This window comes from Thunnus maccoyii, chromosome 14 (genome assembly GCF_910596095.1).
Source record: "Thunnus maccoyii chromosome 14, fThuMac1.1, whole genome shotgun sequence".
In the NCBI taxonomy this organism is placed as follows: Eukaryota; Metazoa; Chordata; class Actinopteri; order Scombriformes; family Scombridae; genus Thunnus; species Thunnus maccoyii.
This window is the reverse complement of record NC_056546.1, coordinates 5157746-5175970: the sequence shown is the minus strand read 5'-3', so window position 1 is coordinate 5175970 and position 18225 is coordinate 5157746. Positions and strand designations below refer to the sequence as shown.

At 40.7% G+C, this 18225-nt stretch overlaps 1 protein-coding gene across 6 annotated transcripts in view; it reads right to left on the bottom strand.

Annotated features, from left to right (window-relative positions):
• Window positions 1–18225, bottom strand: part of itsn1 (intersectin 1 (SH3 domain protein)) — a 50044-nt gene that overhangs the window by 6225 nt on the left and 25594 nt on the right. For 3 of the 6 annotated variants that reach the window (XM_042432848.1, XM_042432847.1, XM_042432851.1), the window contains 11 exons: window positions 17457–17701; window positions 17139–17313; window positions 16932–17018; window positions 16667–16815; window positions 15857–15936; window positions 15593–15765; window positions 15419–15476; window positions 15103–15224; window positions 14749–14872; window positions 13689–13883; window positions 10647–11684 (listed from right to left, as the gene is read on the bottom strand). In XM_042432848.1, coding sequence (XP_042288782.1) covers window positions 11683–11684; window positions 13689–13883; window positions 14749–14872; window positions 15103–15224; window positions 15419–15476; window positions 15593–15765; window positions 15857–15936; window positions 16667–16815; window positions 16932–17018; window positions 17139–17313; window positions 17457–17701 — 1410 coding nt within the window. In that variant the 3' untranslated portion in view covers window positions 10647–11682. Of the gene's footprint in view, window positions 1–105; window positions 187–288; window positions 421–899; window positions 984–2698; window positions 2783–2911; window positions 3011–3575; window positions 3658–3780; window positions 3883–4210; window positions 4318–5726; window positions 5849–10646; window positions 11685–13688; window positions 13884–14748; window positions 14873–15102; window positions 15225–15418; window positions 15477–15592; window positions 15766–15856; window positions 15937–16666; window positions 16816–16931; window positions 17019–17138; window positions 17314–17456; window positions 17702–18225 lie in introns of those variants that run through there. The other 3 variants (XM_042432853.1, XM_042432850.1, XM_042432852.1) reach the window with 3 other exon arrangements.

Sequence of the window (18225 nt, the reverse complement as noted above, 5' to 3'; positions counted from 1 at the left end):
AATATTTTATCCTTCTGCATGTTCTTATAATTAACTGATTTCCTTTATGAGTTAAGGACTTGTTGTTGAGCCTATTTAACAGCAGTAGAGTGTGTGTCGTCTCACCGTCTTGTACATGCGGTACTGCAGGTGAGTTTTGGAGGAGAAGACTTTGTCCGAGCCAGACGAGCCCAGAGGTTTGGTCACCTGAGGGAGGGACAGGAAATAACATTAAGACTGTCGTCACAGTCACTGAGACACGCTGTCGGCGGGAACTTCATGTCTTCCCGTGAACAGCTCCTCTCTTACCTGTGTCAGCAGCAGGAAGTCGTTGAACAGGAAGCCGTAGAGCTCTTTGCTGCTCTTGGCTTTAAACAGCTTCCCGCTGTGGAGGAACTTCCTGGGACCCAGACAGTTTGTGACGGAGTTAAACACCAGTTGCTGAAGGAGAGAGAGGGAAAGATAATTATTTTTTGTATCATCTAATTAATAATTTAGTCTATAAAATGTCAAACCTAATGATAAGTGTCTTCAAAAACCCAATGATGATAGGAAACAGAAAAGCAAAAAAGATCAATTTCTTCTTCTTTAGTTGAATCACTGCAAGAATTAATCAATTCAGTCATAATGTTTCTGTCGATTAGCTAACAAATAACTCAATTTTCAGGCCTTGGTAGGAGAAAATATTCAACTTGTGGTTATCAGGATCTTTTTTCAATGTTTTATTATGTTTAACTTGTTCAAATGAAACCATGGCATTAAATTCTGGTGCTTTTCTCATCATTTTTTAATTTAAGTGTTCAATTATTGACTTTGTAGATGTGTGTGTTTACCATTGAGCTGTACGGACAACCAGAGTCATTAACATCATATTCAACTAGCAGATACTGTTCGTGTGTTCATGTAGCGGATGCAGTTACCTCTGACAGGCCTTCACACTGAACATGAGCCTGAATCCATTCAAGACGATCTGAGTTTTCCTTCTCCCTGACACCCTCGTTCACCTGAAAACACACACACACACACACACACACACACACACACACACACACACACACACACACACACACACACACACACACACACACACACACACAGATTCAGTTTCCAGCAGCAGTGTTACTTATGATAGTCAATAAACTAGCATGTCTAATGTTTGATGTGAAATGTTTCTGATCTCAGGTTCATATTTTGTTGGTAATATATTGATGCAGCTTTTTTTTTTACTCCTTCCATGTTTCAGGATGTTTGATTGGAAGTAGTCCTGCTGTGTTTGTGTGTGTGTGACAATGTGAAATGTTTACACTACATGCTTTGAGCTCAAACTGCTAGAAGTTGTCCCAGTCTAACAATGCAGAGCTCAGCCTGACATGTTCAGAAGATAAACTAGTTTTTATAAAGGAAACAACATCAGAAACACCACAGCCTCCAACCTGCTTTTGGTGAAAATCTAAAAATAGCAAATTTGCCTTTCAAATTTTTATGCCTTAAGCCATTTTGTTTTCTGGTGTATAATGAGCTTCACAGCATCAGAGTCACCAGTTTTTTTTTTATTTTTATGAAGCTTTGGTAAAAGTTCAAGAAGGAAGATCTCCTCCCTCGTGTTCTGCCTTTATACCTCTAAGGATGAATATCTGCTGTTTCCTCCTGTTCTGTTTCTCTCCGACATGGTTTCCCACGCTGTCAGAATCCCTTTATTCTAACTCTGACGTCACTACACCTGCCCGCGTTCCTCGAGGCCATCAGTCTCTAGATGCTGTTCTTTAAAGTCCTCCTCCACTCAAATACGTGTTTTTCTTCTTGTTCCTACAGCTGAATGTTTGAGCTTCACTGTGCAGAATGATGTTTGTGCAGAGTTTGTTTTCACATTCATCTGCTGAAGGAGGAAAGTTTTTCTGTGCTCATTAAAAAAAATCTGACTTTGGTTAGGAGGTTAGGGGTTAGGATGTTTTTGGTGCAAGTGTGATGTGGAAACTTGAAGCCTCCAGTGCAGAAACACTGAGGATGAACTTTACAGTGAAGGAGGAGACATCTGGTGTCCAGCAGGTTGAAAAAATTATATTTGCATATTCGTAGATTCTGGATTTTTAATGAGGTAGAAGGAGTAGATGTTATTTTAAGGATTTTAATGTGGTGATTAAACTTTTTTGTGGAAAAACCCAATCAGACATTATTGCTCCAAGCAGAGTATTTTGTATATTTCTTAATACATATCTGGAGGGGATCTTTAAATATTGCTGCCATTCTGCCGTTCTGTCTTCCAGACCTACTCTTGTGCCTCTTGCCTCTTCCCCATCACCACCATGACCTCCATGATATCCAGGGACACTCGTCCAGATCCTCATATGGACCTACGCTTTATGAAGATGCTTCACATCGATGGAGTCTAATCACCAAAAACCTTTATGTCGCTAACTTCAGTACATATTGTTGTACACTTCCAGCTGACCTCTCCTTATTGAAATATTTTAGGGACCTACTAGATAATGAAATGACTCAGTCAAGATAGAAAAACACTGAAAATAGACTGGTCCAGGGTCTAAGGACAGAGGGTGTCATGTGCTGTACAGACTGTAAAGCCCCCTCAGGCAGATCTGTGATGTGTCATATTGGGTTTATACTGTCATAACATCCATCTATTTTACTCAAAGTCAGAAACGATTCACATTTTTGCAACAATCAAATCAAAGCAGCGCTGTGTGTGTGTGTGTGTCTTCACCTGCGAACACAGCTCCTCCGCCTTCTCCAGAGCGGCTTTCAGATGGCTGTGGTCTGGATGTGACTCTGGAGTGTTTTCTAAGATCTACAATCAATAATGACAAGAGAGACTGAGGTGAAAAAACAGAATCCAACAAGCTTTTTGTAGCTTAGAAGGTTTAAAATCCTGCATACAGTCCTTAATGATGCGTGTGTGAGTGTGTGTCATACATACGTTCTTGATAATTAGCGGGTAGCGTGTGACTCTTTGCATGGGTTTGAGCAGGAAGCTGGACAGAGGCATTCCCTTACACCTGGGATCCATGGCTAACCTCTGATAGAGAGACAGATGTGAAAATAAAACAAGTTAAAGAACAGGTGCACAGGTTCAGGTCTTAAAACAACAGTCAGGTGTCCGTATGAACAGTGAAAGAGGTTTTCCTCGCTGTAATCTGGCTATTAAATGTGCTTTCAATGTAAGTAATGGAGGCCAAAATCCACAGTGTCTACAGTCTTTTTAGGATCAAATTCCCTCTTTGTGTTTCCCTGTTGAGCTGCGGTGGAAGTATAGTCACAAAAAGAGGAACTTTGGCTCTAAAAAGACTGTAACGTTGAAAGATATCTACTTGATTTGACTCATTTGGACGACTGAAGCTTTATATTAGCTTCAGATAAACTTTTAAATATTTTTGCACAGAAGGAGGCTCTTGGTGGATTTTGTCTCCCATCATCATCATTATGAAGGGTTCTTCTAAAGGTCAGTATGAACAGGAGGAATGATTATGGCAAGAAAAACATGTTTCAATGTTCATTTTGACTCCTGACTGTTGTTTTAAGACAGACGTTACACATTGTGAATCAGACGTTTTCCTCTGATTGTCACAAAGTGTGATTATTACCTTGAGAAAGTCTTTGATCTCAGGGTTGTCATCAGTTTTCTGTTGAATCAGCGTGGCGCCGTTCAGCTGACACGAGCAGAACCTGAGCACACAAGCGACGGTACAACTTTAAAATGAAAACTCGGCTGTTTAAGGAAACTAATCATACAGTATGACCGATAGATGATTGGGTTAGCGTCTCGTTATATCAGACGACAGACAGAACCTGATGTACGGCTGCATGTGAGGCAGCTGGTTGGTCAGGATGTCGCCGATCATCTTCACCGGCATCCGGTCACCTGACATCTTCTTCCTCACCCTCAGAGCCCTGCAGGGAAGAGAGAGAGGGGCATGATGGGAAGTTTGTTGGGATGTTTGAAGAGATCCAACACCAGATACATGTCAGTGCCAAACCTCATATTCAAATTTTAAACATAAGACACTCTTGTTGTTTCAGAAAATAAAACATGCGTCTATTCAAAGCAGCTGAGCTTTGCAAGGCAAAGTTGTGTTCAGACCGGTGACGGTTGACGCTCCGACGTGCGGTTTGCAAAGTGTGTCTGATGCAAATGTCCTCAGTCTGTTTTCTGTGTGCGTGTGTGCGTGTGAGAGAGTTTGGTGCCGTATGTGTGTGTGTTCAGTGTGTTTGTCTTTACTTGAGCAGCTTGATGTTGCACATGATGAGCTCCTTCCAGTTGACGAAGATCATGGCCACTTCCTTCTCCGTCAGCAGCTCGCACTCTAGCAGAGGTTTGTGGAAGATCTGAACACACACACACACAGAAAAGTTAACTAGGTGAACAGTTTGTCACATTTTACTAGAAAATGAACTTGCTGCTTCAAATGTCACAATGGGGAATCAGCTGTTTACTGTTTGTATTGTAGGACGGCGCCTTCATACAGGAGGTGTCTGGATGTAAATGTATAAGCAGAGTTTTTGATTCCAAGTGTTGAACTGTTAGTCTCAATAGAAAAATGTGAACTTTAGGTCCTAGAAACTCCTTTCAGTGCTCTCATAAAGCTTGTGTTTCCAAAACCGTCAGCGTGTGAGCTGTTGACTATTGTTGACGATACCGTACCTACAGTATATAACCATACAATTTCTTTCTTTTGTAAAAATACAAAGCAGCTGAATTAAATGGCTTGGAAAGGCTTTATAATATCTGATATGTAATGTATTCCACGGGTTTGCCATTGAGAAAATTTGATGGCTTTACTTCCTACACATAAACATTTATAATGAAATATCAGTGTATTATTATGTTAATTTAAACCCCATTTACACCATTTTTCGACTGTTTTTCCATCTTAATCGAATCAGCAATAACTGGTCCAAATGTATGAACGCCAGTTGTTGACTGTTGATATAATTTTAGCCAGTAATACTATGTTTTGTTGATTTTCAGATACTATTATTGGTTTATAAAGCACTGACTGGTTCAGGGTCTGATCTGCTGCTTTGTCATGAAGCGTCCAGACCTCTCAGTCTGCTTTCTGTCCCCACAGTCAAAACTAAACATGGTTCACTTTTTATGAAGAAACTCCCAGAAAACCTGAAATCTGCTGAAACTCTCAGTTCTTTTAAATCAAAGCTGAAGACTTTCCTTTTTGCTGCTGCTTTAAATTTCTGGATTATATCACATCATTTTTTACTCTCCTGTCTTATTCTGCTTAAAGCTTGTTTTCATTTTCTATTTTATTGAACTCTTTAAGACAAATGATGTCTTGTGTTTCTTTTCTGCCTTTCATGTTTTATGTAAATCACTTTGGATTGCCTTGTTGTTGAAAGGTGATATAGAAATAAACTTTTCTTGCCCAAGTTTTGTTTGCACAGTTTGGTTAAACCAGAATTGACTTTTGAAAGTTGCTGATAGTTTGTATTGTGCATCTATGTACCAAAAATATTGAATCTATTCACTGTTTCTTCTTCTGCTTAATTCTTGGCAGAGCAGAAAAGCTTCTGAAAGCAATCAGCATTTAGAGCATCACACTGGTCTTTCCATTAAAATCTACTGAAATGAGAATCTTTGTTCTGAGGCAGGCGGCGGAAAACCAGTTTAAATATTAGAGAAAAGAAAATCTGGGATACAAAGGCGACAAAACTTCTGAACTACATTTCTTTGCGAGCATCCTAACTGTTTTCTTGGTGTGTTTGTGTGTGTGTGTTTTAACCTCTGTGACGAGCTGCAGGTCGTTGACGTAGTTCTCCTCGGTGACGATGAGCTCGTGGATGTATCCCTGCCTCTTCCTCTCCATCGGACTCAGCATGTCCAGCAGGTGAAGGTCAGCGCACCCTGAAACACAACACACACACACACACACACACACACACACACACACACACACACACACACACACACACACACACACACACACACACACACACACACACACACACACACACCAGGATGACTTTCAATCACATATCCTGAAACATGGAAGGAATTCTCACAAAAGAAAGAAAGTAAAAGATGATACCTGTGATACCTGTATGAATACGTTACCAACAAAATACATACCTGAGATCAGAAAACAGGCAGTGGGAGAGACAGAGGTTTGCTCTGGAGATCGTCAGATTGTTTTATTTAGTGTGAAACTGTGTGTGTGTGTGTGTGGTACTAAATGTGTATATTTACTACAGCAAATCTGTTTCTTTTATAAACCAGGTTCATTTAACTTTGACTTAAACTAGGAAGCTTCCTAATATTGCAGATAATTTTATTTTATCAGTTTTAAGTTTCGAGATGTCGTCACATGACTGCAGTTGACGTTTCACTTCAGTCTAATTTTTATGAATGTCAGATTGTGAGTTTACGCTGCAAATATTTTGGTATTTATGACTTGTGTTAACTTAAATTGATGATAGCTATTTATATAGTGTATATATATACAGTATATGTCCTGCACTACCTTGTGCTTGTAGTGTTTTTGTAGTCTATAATCTTTTTTTTAACTTGTGTAAAGCATCTGAGTATCTTGAAAAGCGATCTATAAATAAAATGTTTTTTTAATAGCCCTGAGTTAAAAAAAAAAAAAAAAAGTTTTGCCACTGGATTCTTATTTTATTAAATACTTCTGACTTTCCTCTTAACTTCAGTGAGGTGTGTTTACTATTCCAACCTCTGGAAGTTGTTAGATGCTTTTTACATTTAGTTACTGTGGAATCAGTTAATTTCTCCAACATGAAACTAACAATAACTAACTAACCATCAAGAGAAGCCTCTGCTGCAGTTAATGTTACCAGTAGCTTGCAGAACTACAAAACGAGCTGACAGTGTTAAATAATATAATTAATACCAAATAAATTGTGACTGTTAGAAATATGCAGTGTTTTGTGGGAGTGGTCATTTCTAAAATTTCAGGCCCACACACACATAAAATGTGTTTAATCAGAAATGCTGACTTAAGAAGAAGCTTCTTTCAGTTTAATGTAGTAGATACTGTATGTCTGGTGTGTGTGTGTGTGTGTGTGTGTGCATGTGTGTGTGTGTGAGAGAGAGTAACGAGACCAGTCGTCTGCAGTCTGTCTCAGAGCGTTTAATCATCAGGACCAGTCATATTCACCGCTTCATCAAAAATCTCCACCAATAAAACCTCAGGACATTTTTACTATCAACACTACGTTAACATTCTGTACACGTCATTCATTCATTCAAGTATCCTTTTCGTTCCTTTGTGTATCCATCTAACCGTTCATGTCCATAAAATTGATCATTCATGCTGTATTTTCTCACACACATACACACACACACACACATTCACTCACTCACACACTCATTCATCATTCATTCATTCACACACTGACACCAAGTGCAGTCTGGTTACATTTGGCTTGGCTGTTAATCCATTCGTCCATTCATCAGAGTTGCTATTTATATCCATTAGAAGCATCAACCATAACCATTGATTAGATTGAGTATAGATCATACAGAGCTTTTTTTTTTTTTTAATTTTTTAAAACAAACCAGATTAGACCAGAGCCAGGCTTCAGAACGGAGTGTGGGTGTGTGCGTTTTGTTAAAAATGGTAAAAGACATTAACGTTAAAATCCGAGTTTCTTGCCGCAAAAATTCGTTCTGTAACGTCGCCTCCGCCTGCACCGTCATGAGTCCCTGGATTCTTTCAATTTAATGCTAACGGGGACACAAACGGCTGCAGGTGGGAGCTGTGGCTTGTAGTAACAGGTGGGACCGGTGTGTGTGGAGCTCGGCTCTGGTCTAGGTGGGTTCTTGTTCTAAACTAAAATACTCACTCTGACTGTGAGGAGTCTCGACCATCAGTTACCAAACTGACAAATGTTCTTTCTGACTTGATCTGCTCATTAGAGCTGCAACGAGTTAATCGATTAGTTGCCAACTATTAAATGAATCTATTAAGTTATTTTGATAATCTATTAATCATTTGGGGTCAAATTTCTTTGACTGCAGCTTCTAAAATGTGAAGATTTTCTGCTAAACTGAATATTTTTGAGCTGTGGATTGTCGGTCGGGACAAAAGACGACATTTGAGGACGACATCTTAGGTTTTGGGGAACAGTGATCGACATTTTCATCATTTTCTGATATTTTATAGACCAAACGACTGATTGCTTATCGATAAATCTGATGATTATTTTCTCAATTAATGAAAACAATCATAAGTTGCAGCCTTAATGCTCATATTTCTGTCCCACAGGGGCCCAAAACAAACGGCCAGTGGACTCGTCTGGGCCCCGCGCCTCAGTTTGTTAAACAACCGATGGTCTGGACTCATCAACCAATCAGAGCGCTTCGCCTCTAATACTGACACACTGAGGAGCCAATGGGATCCAAGCAGGTTAATAATAATAATAATAACAATAATAAGTCTATTGCTTGTTGTATAAAAAGTCGTGTAGTTCAATAATCATTTTTGTTTGTGTTTCTGAGGGTAAACATTAAAATCACAATACTGTCATCTGGATAATCAAAAAAAAAACAAAAAACAAAACAAAAAAGAAACACAAATCTGATATGGCAACCACTATAATACTAGTCTGTTGCTATGGGAACAAATCGAAGGGGGACAGTCGTACGTGTCGCTCATGAGCGAGGCTGTGCCGTCTGTCCTTCGACACAGACCTGCTGGATAAGCTTTATATGATATGATAAATAAACGTATGTTTCATAACAGCGCTTCAGAAACGTGGTTCTTCTACTTGGCCGTTTAAGCTTATGACGTTTAGTGGGAACAAACTGAATGTTTGACCGGAGGCACAGGAAAACCGAGGTTACGAACCGAGGATTTAACGGAACAGGTCGTGGGAAAAACAGTCAGTTGTATCTTTTCTCAAGTCCAGGATATGACATTCAGTCCAGAGTGTTTGTAGTCCTGTGCCTCAGCGGGAAAAATGTTTTTAATGCTAGTTTAAAAAAAATGTCAAAGGTCACTGTCCCTTCCTTGATTGTGTCGTTGGGGGTGAAAGGATGATGTGCTTGGTTTGAAGAGGCGAAACTTAAAATCTCCTCTTTTTGTGCATGAAGTTTGGTGGCGTTTTGACTTTTTTTTTTTTTTTATCTCAAGAGGTGCGTCACAGTGTGGGAAATCCAGAGGTAAAGCTCAAATTACAAAAAAAAACAACAAAAAACCAAAATCACCAGTTTGTAAAACTGAGCCACAACTAAAAAAAAAAAAAAAAACACAGCTGAGCTATTTAAAGGAATAGTTTGACATTTTGGGAAAAGTTTGCGAGCGAATTTCCCAAAATATTAACACGAATATCGAACTATTCCTTTAACTGGAATGATTCAAAGAGCTGACGACGGCCATGAGGAAGCTTTTCCGTAACTGTTCCGCCTCTACGCGTTTAGTACCGAATCTGTCTGTGTGATGTCATCGTCCATCGTCCTGATCTCGCCCTCCACAGTGTGACAGCGTCTCATCATCATAGCAACAGACAAAACAATAAAACATGTAAACAAAAAAAAAAAAACAAAAACCCAACAACAACAACAACAACAACAGAACATAAAACGGATCATTTTTTTAAAGTTAATACATATTTCAGAATGTTAAACTACTGCGGATAAAAACATTATCACTGTGTATCTCTGAGTGTGAGATGTTTGTGTGTGTGTGTGTGTGTGTGTGTGTGTATGTGTGTGTGTATGTGCAACGTGTTCACACTGTTTCATGTGTATAACTCCAAACTCTCTGTACCATGTTGTTGTAGTTGTGTGTAATTTGGTTAGCTGGTACGCTAAGCGGTTACAGCATGGCTTTTCATTTGAGCCCTGAGCTACAGGCTGAGTCCCACTCCAGCTGCTCGCTCCCTTCCAGGCCTCCTCCCTCGCCTCCTCCTCTCTCCCCCCCCTCCCTTTCCAGGCAGCGAGGAGGAACCAACAGACTACCACGGGAGGGAGCGGCCATCCTGGGTTGAAACTTAGCCTTTAACTGTCGTGGGACGCATCTCAATATTGCCTCTTTTCCTCTCCTCTCCATTCATTTATCTATTTTAGAGTGAGGGAGGGGGGGAAGAGAAGAGGGGGAAGGGAGGGAGAGGCTCAGGAGGGAGGAGTCTTTGGCTTTGAGGACAGGAGAGGAGAAGAGAGGAGAGGAGAGGAGAAGAGAGGAACATGACTGGTGATTTTCTAGATTTTTCTTACTGTCAACGATTCTCCTGCAGAGCAAAACCAACGACGAACGGATCAACTAGTATCGTGTGTGATATAACTTATTCGTCTGTGCCATTGACCTCCGTTGTCGTCCAAAAACTATTAAAAACACGTCAGTAAACCACATCGCTTTACTGGGTGTTTAGAAACGGCTCCGAAGACTAATAACAGAGATCACATCTTCAGTCTCTGGAGAGTAGTTCTGTGTAATGCAGACGCTACTGAGCTTGTTGTGCTACGTATCAAACGACCTCTTGACTTTATACTGAAGATCTTTGAGTAATTTACAATATAAGATAAAGTCAAGAGGTTGTGATCTATAGCTCAACAAGCTGTCTGTCACAGAACTTCTCTCTGGAGACTGAACATGTGATCGCTGTTATTAGTCTTTGGAGCCGTTTCTAAACAAGCTAACGTGACCAAACTCTTCATCAAGAAACATGTCACCAGCGTGTTTTTAATAGCTTTTAGACAATAACGGAGTACAACACACGATACTTTTTATTAGATCTGTTCATTGTCGGTTTGTTTCTGTACATGAGATTTGTTGACAATAAGAAAAAAAAATATCGAAAAAAATCTCCAGACTGATCCTTTAACATTGAAACTTGTCCTCCAGCAGATAGTGGGTCTTTCTGTGAAGCTGTGGGAGGGGAGGGGTTAGTGTGGGGGGGGGGGTGGAGCCAGCGCTTTCGACTGACAGGTGAATGAAGCTGCTGCTGAACCAATGGGAGCGAGGTACAAAAAAAAAAGAAAAAAGAAATTTAAAAAAAGAGGAGGGAGGAGGGGGATGAGCTGCGGCTACTGATTCTAATGAGAGAATCTCCCGTAAAGCCACAAAATGACCCACTATCCACTTTACCACGCTAGGATACGGCTGTGTGTTAATGTGTGTGTGTGTGTGTGTGTGTGAGAGAGTGTGTGATGTGTGTGTGTGTGTATACAGTCACTGTGATCCAAAAAACTGCATGTTAAATCAGTCCAATCGGGGGGGTGGGGGGGGGGAAGAAAGGAGCTCAATAGTCACACCTCCTTCAATCTCCTCCTCTCCTCTCTTCTTCCTTCCCTCCTCTTCTAAAAAAACACCTTCCAACTGGTAAAAGAGAAAGAAGAAGAAGAAGAAGAAGAAGAAGAAGAAGAAGAAAAAGACGGAGGAGGAGGAGAAGAGGAGGGGAGAGGAGAGGAGTCCTGACTATTGATCTCCCTCCTGTTGAACAGTGCTGTTTGGAGCCAGAGAGTTTGGTCATGTCCGGTCAGAGCCATGCATAGACAGAGTTCTCGCCACCACTGGGCGTTTAAAACGTTACAGTCTGTCTGTCTGTCTGTCTCTCTCTCTCTCTCTCTCTTTCTCTCTGGCTTCTATTGGTGGAGAGTCGCCATTTCCGGGTCATGTGACCTCTTGCTGCTGTCCCATTGGTTGAGTGGCCTAGTGGGCGTGGCCTAGTGGGTCTCTTTGAGGGCTTTGAGGAAGAGGGGGGTTCTGGGTAATGATATGATCCTAGAGAGAGGACGACAACAACAACATCAACAAAAACAACTAAACAAAACAACAACAACAACAACAACCAATCGGGTGCTAGGTGGGTGGAGCGTGCAGCAAGACAGAGAGTGTGGAGGTGTGGTCTAACCTAGCATAGAAATAGAGGATGTAGAGCGGGCGGCGTGACGGATATCCTGTTTATGAACTCCAGAACTACAAGAATTTGTAGCGGGCGGACTGGTTATGTAGCGATTAGAGCTGCAATGATTAGTAGCGATTAGTTGCCAACTATTATGACAATCGATTAATCGTTTTTTGCCATATTTCAGTCATATTTCTGGTTTCTTCAGTCTTCTGTGATAATAAACTAAATATCTTTGTGTTGTAACTGTTGGTTGGAACAAAACAAGCCATTTGATGACATCATCTTGACATCAACATTTTATAGGCCAAACAAGTAATCGATTAATCGAGAAAAAAAAAAGAGGAATTAATCGATAATGAAAATAATTGTTAGTTGCAGCTCTAGTAGCGATCATTCAAACTAAAACATGCTAAAAACATGATCACATGTAGACTAATGTTCATCAGGGAGTCACACAAATATTCCTATATTAGCAGGTTTAACTATAATGTCAGGACATTAGTGTAACTCGTGTTATTTTTCTATAATTTATCAGCATTTGTTACAACAGACTAAAGCTTTTCAATACAAGAACAAGTTGAACTTTGTTTTCTTTTATGTTTGTTTTGGGTTTTTTGGATGATTTTTGAATAATGACGGTCGAGTGGGAGCAACATGTTTAAGAGAAAATATTTGGTTTTCTTTAGCTCATGATTATTACATAATTACATTTAATCTTTTATCTGAGGCGACATACAAATGAATCCAAGCCACAGTAGATCAAGAATAATCATCAACCTCGTTTTATTTAAGATACAAAGACTTCATGTGCTAGAAAAAGCTTTTATTAAAGAAAATGCATTTGTGCATTTGGGGTTTTATACAATTTTAATGACTGATTGCTTGAAATTCACATCGTGGCATCAAAGTTTCTATAATATTTGTGTGATTTTGTTTATTTGTGACGATTCAACTTATAAAAAACTTGAGTTGTCAGTTTTCTGCTGACATGGACATAAAGTCAGAAAAAATAAAACTTGGAATGATTTGTAGGCAGAGCTGTGTTGATACGGTCGAAATCAATATTATGAATAAATAATTAATTAATAAGAATATCAGTATAGGGAAAGAAAAAAATAACATTAAATATTCTTCACACAAAGGAAAGAAGAACTTCAATAGTTTTTAATTGCCTTTCTTTCAATATTTAATTTGAATTTTATTAAATGATTACATAATATACCATCATGATATGAATCTGCTGCTATTTATGTCTGACTCATCTTGTATCTTGTTTGTCTGGAGCTCATTTGTCCTTTTTACTGGACGTCTTTTGAAGAATAATTTGTGTTTTCTTGTCTTTTATTGTGTAGAGAATGTTTGCTGTTCAACAACAAATAGCTTCAGTCCAGGTTTTACTGCCGGTGTCTCAGTGTCTCCGCTCTACAAACTCTAGGTCTATGGTGGATCATGCTGAAGGGAAACATGCAGGAAGAAGGGAAAACACTTTTACACTAATGTACGCAAAATATACACACACACACACACACATGCATGCACATACACACCATACAAACACACACAAACACCACCCAGAGGTGGTGCATGACTGGGAGGTTATCAAAGAGGCCCAAAGGAGTGTTGAGGTCAAAAGGTGAAAGGTCAAACCAACCCGGGGGGTCAAATACTGAGAGAGGGACAGCATCTCCACACCTGGCTCTGGGGTGTGTGTGTTTGTGTGTGTGTGTGGGAGAGAGAGAGAGAGTGCTTCAGTGTGTAAAGTGTGACTGTGTGTGTTATTGATAGTTAATGTTAATATTTTAGTTTTTTAATATTAATCTGTATGTGTTCTGTGAAACACACTGAAGGTGAGAGGTTATGAGCGTGTGTGTACTCACACTGTGTGCTCGGGTCAGTGTCCGTTGTGAGTTTGACGTAGTTGCTAGGAAACAGACCCTCTCTCCCGTTGAGCTCTCCTTTCCACCAATCGCAGTCGTCCTTGTTGAGCACTGTGATCACCTGACCCTTCATGAAGGCCAGCTCGTCGTCGTTCTGAGCCACGTAGTCGTACATGCCGATCACCTGACACAGAGCTTCGGGACAGACATGACGGACAGGAAGTCAGCTGACGGTCTGACACACAGACACCATTTCTCCTTTAATATGAACTATTGCTGGGTGATATATTCAATTAAAATGTTATTACAATATGCACAAAAAAGGTTATTTTAGTCAAAAAGTAACATAGCTGGTAGCTGGCTACATTAGCCATTTTGAGTCATGACAAACTGTGACGTGATCAGTTTCACTACATGTTCACCTGCCGCAGTTTATGGGACTGTCATGACTCTGGGCGGCTAGCTGTCTCTGCCTCTCTCGTAGATGTGACTGTTATATTCACTACGAGAGAGGCAGACTGTACTCTCGGTTTGTTAATGAGGTCTCATCTCTAGTTAAGAGAGTTGAAACGTTTCAAACAGTTTCCAGATTCTACTTTGTTCAGTTTTTTCTCTACGTGCCGGGTGGCTAACGCTAGCTAGCAGCAGTCTGCAGATATCAGGCTGATGTTTTGTAAAGAAACAAAACGCAGCAGATCGATTACATCATATCATCACCGTCACACCTGAGACATTCTTGTTCTTTCAGAGACAGTGCAGATGTATTTACTCACCTACAAACCTATAAAGCTTTAACTTGTGGTAATCTATCAGAATTTCTCAAATCTCATTCAAATGTCAGAATTGGTAGAAATGTACAAGAAATGAGTTATTAGTCAACTTTTAAATAAATGAAATCAGCCTTCAAAACATTTATTTCAGATATCAAGCAAAGACAACTTTCTGTAGATAATTGTGTAAATGATGTTTTAATTTAAGCAGGTGTAACAGCATCTTCTATGAGCAACCGAAGGATTTTGAATGAATTGTGTTTGCATGTACTCGTCCATCATGTGTGTACCTGTGCTGGCAGGAGCCAGTTTAGGAGGGGTGGGCTCTGTGGGTGTGGTCTTGCTGGTGCTGGGACTGAGCAGCTTCACGTAGTTGGCCGGGAACCAACCTATCTGACGCTTTTTCCCCCGGGCCTGGACCAATCAGAGCACAGCATGTCATTAGTCGTTAATCACAGAGTCTGCATGTCCTGCATTATCCTGTAAACTTTTGGTATTTGGTTTAATTAAACCGGATTAGGACATTTATTGCTGAATAATCAGTGACTCCTGGCCTTTCTTTTACTCCACCTTATCATATCTCTTTATGCAAGGATAACATGATGGATATTTCTGGACATATATCAGAGTTTGTGCCTCTGTACCTGGAGCTCACCCTCCCACCAGCCCCCTGGGTTCTTTTTCCTGATGAGGATGAGCTGTCCTGGAGCTAACGTCAGCTGCTCTGCTCCTGTTGCACTGTAGGGGGCGATGACCTGAGCAATCTCTGATGGAGTTAAGAACAGGAAGAAGACGTGGTTAGTTCTGCTCCTGTAAGCCATATTTTTTTATTCCTAGGATGGCTTTTATTATTAGCAGCTCCATTGCTAGTTGAATGCTTAACTTGTTCAATTAATTATTTAATTAATCTATAGACAGTACAGATCAGACTGCAGCAGCTAGAATGAAGCAATATTATACCTGAACGCTTACCTGGTTTCTTCCCCAGGCTGCCCGTCTTCCCTGCTGGTCCCAAAGACTAGAGACAGAAATAAGTTTAAAATAAAAATCATTATAATTGTTATAATATTTCCGTCGTCCTGTGAAAACCAATAGTTCTGGTCCATCCTGATTTGTTTCTAAACTACATCTCACCTCTGAGGATGAGTCCCGCGGTTTGACGTAATTGGACGGGAAGACTCCGGTCTTGCCCCCGACCATGCCCGTCCACCAATCCCCTTCTTTCCTGGTCACCATGACGATATCTCCTTGCTGGAAACTCAGGTCGCCCTGTTCACTGCTCTCGTAGGTGTACATGGCTATGTACTCTGTACAGACGCACACACACAGACACGTGTTTAGAGTAAATGACATTTTCCCGCCTGACTTTTTAAAAGTGCACACATCCTGGCGTGTTACCTTCTCCAGACTCGGAGGGTTTGGTCGGGGAAGGCGAGGGGCGTTTTCCATTGGGTGGACTTTCTGACACTCCAGATTCACTAGAAGAGACAAGGAGGAAAATAAAAGACTTTATTTAAATGGTGAATGTGTATTTTTTGCAGTTTTACAATAAAAAGAGAGTAGTATTAGCATGTAATAAACAATTGTTCTCAAGTGTTGTCATTACAACTCTATAATAAACTGACCGAGCTATATGAAGTTAAAGGGCTAGAGCGTCTGAGGATCTGTAGCTGCAGTAAAGGCCTTTTTCACAGCAGACATTTCAAGGTGTCATAGTAGGAAAGCACAAGTGTTACTTAATAAAGGTAAATGACATTCTGGCAGAAATTCCTAGTTTGCTGTCTCAGTATACCTCTGTTGTGGTTCATGTTGGCGTTAATGACATCCCACGGCAGCAGTCAGAGCTTTTAAAATCTGACTTTGTCTTTTTAACATCATAAAACTCAGTGAGAAGGAAGTTTTTTATCTCCGGCCCACTCCCTACTGTTGGCCGTGGTCGTTTTAGCAGCTTCACACTTGGCTTCAGTCGCAGTGCTGCCATTTAAAATTTGGTTTTATAGACATTTTTTATCTGTTCTGGGAACTCTCGCTCTATTTTTAAATGCGATGGACTCCATCCAAATCCAGCAGGCTCAGGAATATTAACTTCAAAATCATTAGTAGCCCACTGATATTAATGATCGTGTGAAATTTTAGCAGCGGCATATTTCTGCGGTGGCGCACCGCCAAAATTTCTACCTTTTATTGAAATTTGGCATTTGAACCTACCTAGGGTTTTTGCTGCGTGGCGTGGCGCCGGCTGGGGCCGCCATAGTGGCAGAGATGAGCTTGACGTAACTTTTGGGGAACCAGCCTCTTTGTCCGGTCTGCAGTTCTCCTAACCACCACATGTCCTGCTGCTCCAACACGGTTATTATCTAGAGGAACAATAACGAGAATAAAGTTATAAATCAGTAAAAAACATAATAATAATAATAATATACAACGTGCACAACTGAACGAAAAAATACAGCGAATCTCAGTTGATCTCTACCTCGTTTTTGTTGAAGTTGAGGTGGTTGTCCTTCTTGGCTCTCCAGGGATACAAGGCCTGAGCCTGAAGACCCTCCACCTTCTCCCCCTGAATAACAGCCGATCAGAACAATTAGTTCAGGTTTTCATATATAAACGCAGCTTTTCTATCTGAATCTGAAACGTTTATCCACTTCATGTTTAGGACTAGCAGTGACTATGACGTTACCTGTCCCAGCACAGGAGAAGGAGAGGAGCCTGTCGTCATGGTGGCGGGTGTGAAGGCGGAGCGTTGCCGTAGCTGCGCCGAGGGAACGCTGAGCGATGGATTCTGACTGGTTGAAGAGGTCGGCCAGGCGTCCCATCCCTCGCTGTCTGATTGGCTGGCTGTATTTGAGGGCCAACTGCAAATATAAACACACAGATGACATGTGTATTAGGAGTATTGCAGGTATTTAAACATATAATACATTAATCTAATTAGTCAATTAGTGACAGTTTATTATATTTTGTCCTTAAATGAAGCAGTGACATCAGCGGGACTCACGTGGTGCTGAAGTCGGCCCAGTTACTGTTGGCGGAGGATGCGGAGGAGGAGGTCTGTCCAGGTGCTGGGGGAGGCGTGCTCATTGGCTGCTGGGCTGAGGTCGGGGTTGCAGAGGCTGTGGATCGCAGGCTGATCGGAGCTTCGCTGTCGGGTATCCGTTCTGCGTAATTGGCCGGAAACCAACCGGTCCGCCCCCTGAGCTCTCCTCCCAGCCAACCAGGCTCTCCTGTCTGCGACTCATCCACCTATCAGGGCAGAGAGGCACGATTAAGGTAAAGAAGACACATGTAAGTTCAGATTCCATATAGCAATAACACTATGATGGGAGAGACCAGAGAACAATGGCCACAACAGCAGAAGGAGCAGCAGATGGCTGTTCAGGAGTTCCAGGAAGTAAGATTACCAAATTAATCTGATAAGTGTGAGAGAGGAGTCATATTTACTTGATAAATTGACTTCTGTAAATGCTGATGTTGTGCTCTGCTTCCTTTACTTGTCACAGTTTCTCAGTGTAACAGAAAGGCTCTTATGATGAAGAAGACCTTTTTCAATTATGTATCTAACTAAATAATTCAACTTTTATAAATGACCTCATGATTAAACGTCTGGCTGTTCACTTCACTCTAAAATTTAAAACATCCATTTCTTCTATCCTTTCATGTTGCTGTCTCATATATTTTATATTAGCAAACACTTTTGTTTTGAACTACTGTTGGATTTTTAAAAACAATCAGCATAAAGGATAAATTAAAAATTGTTCAAATCTGTC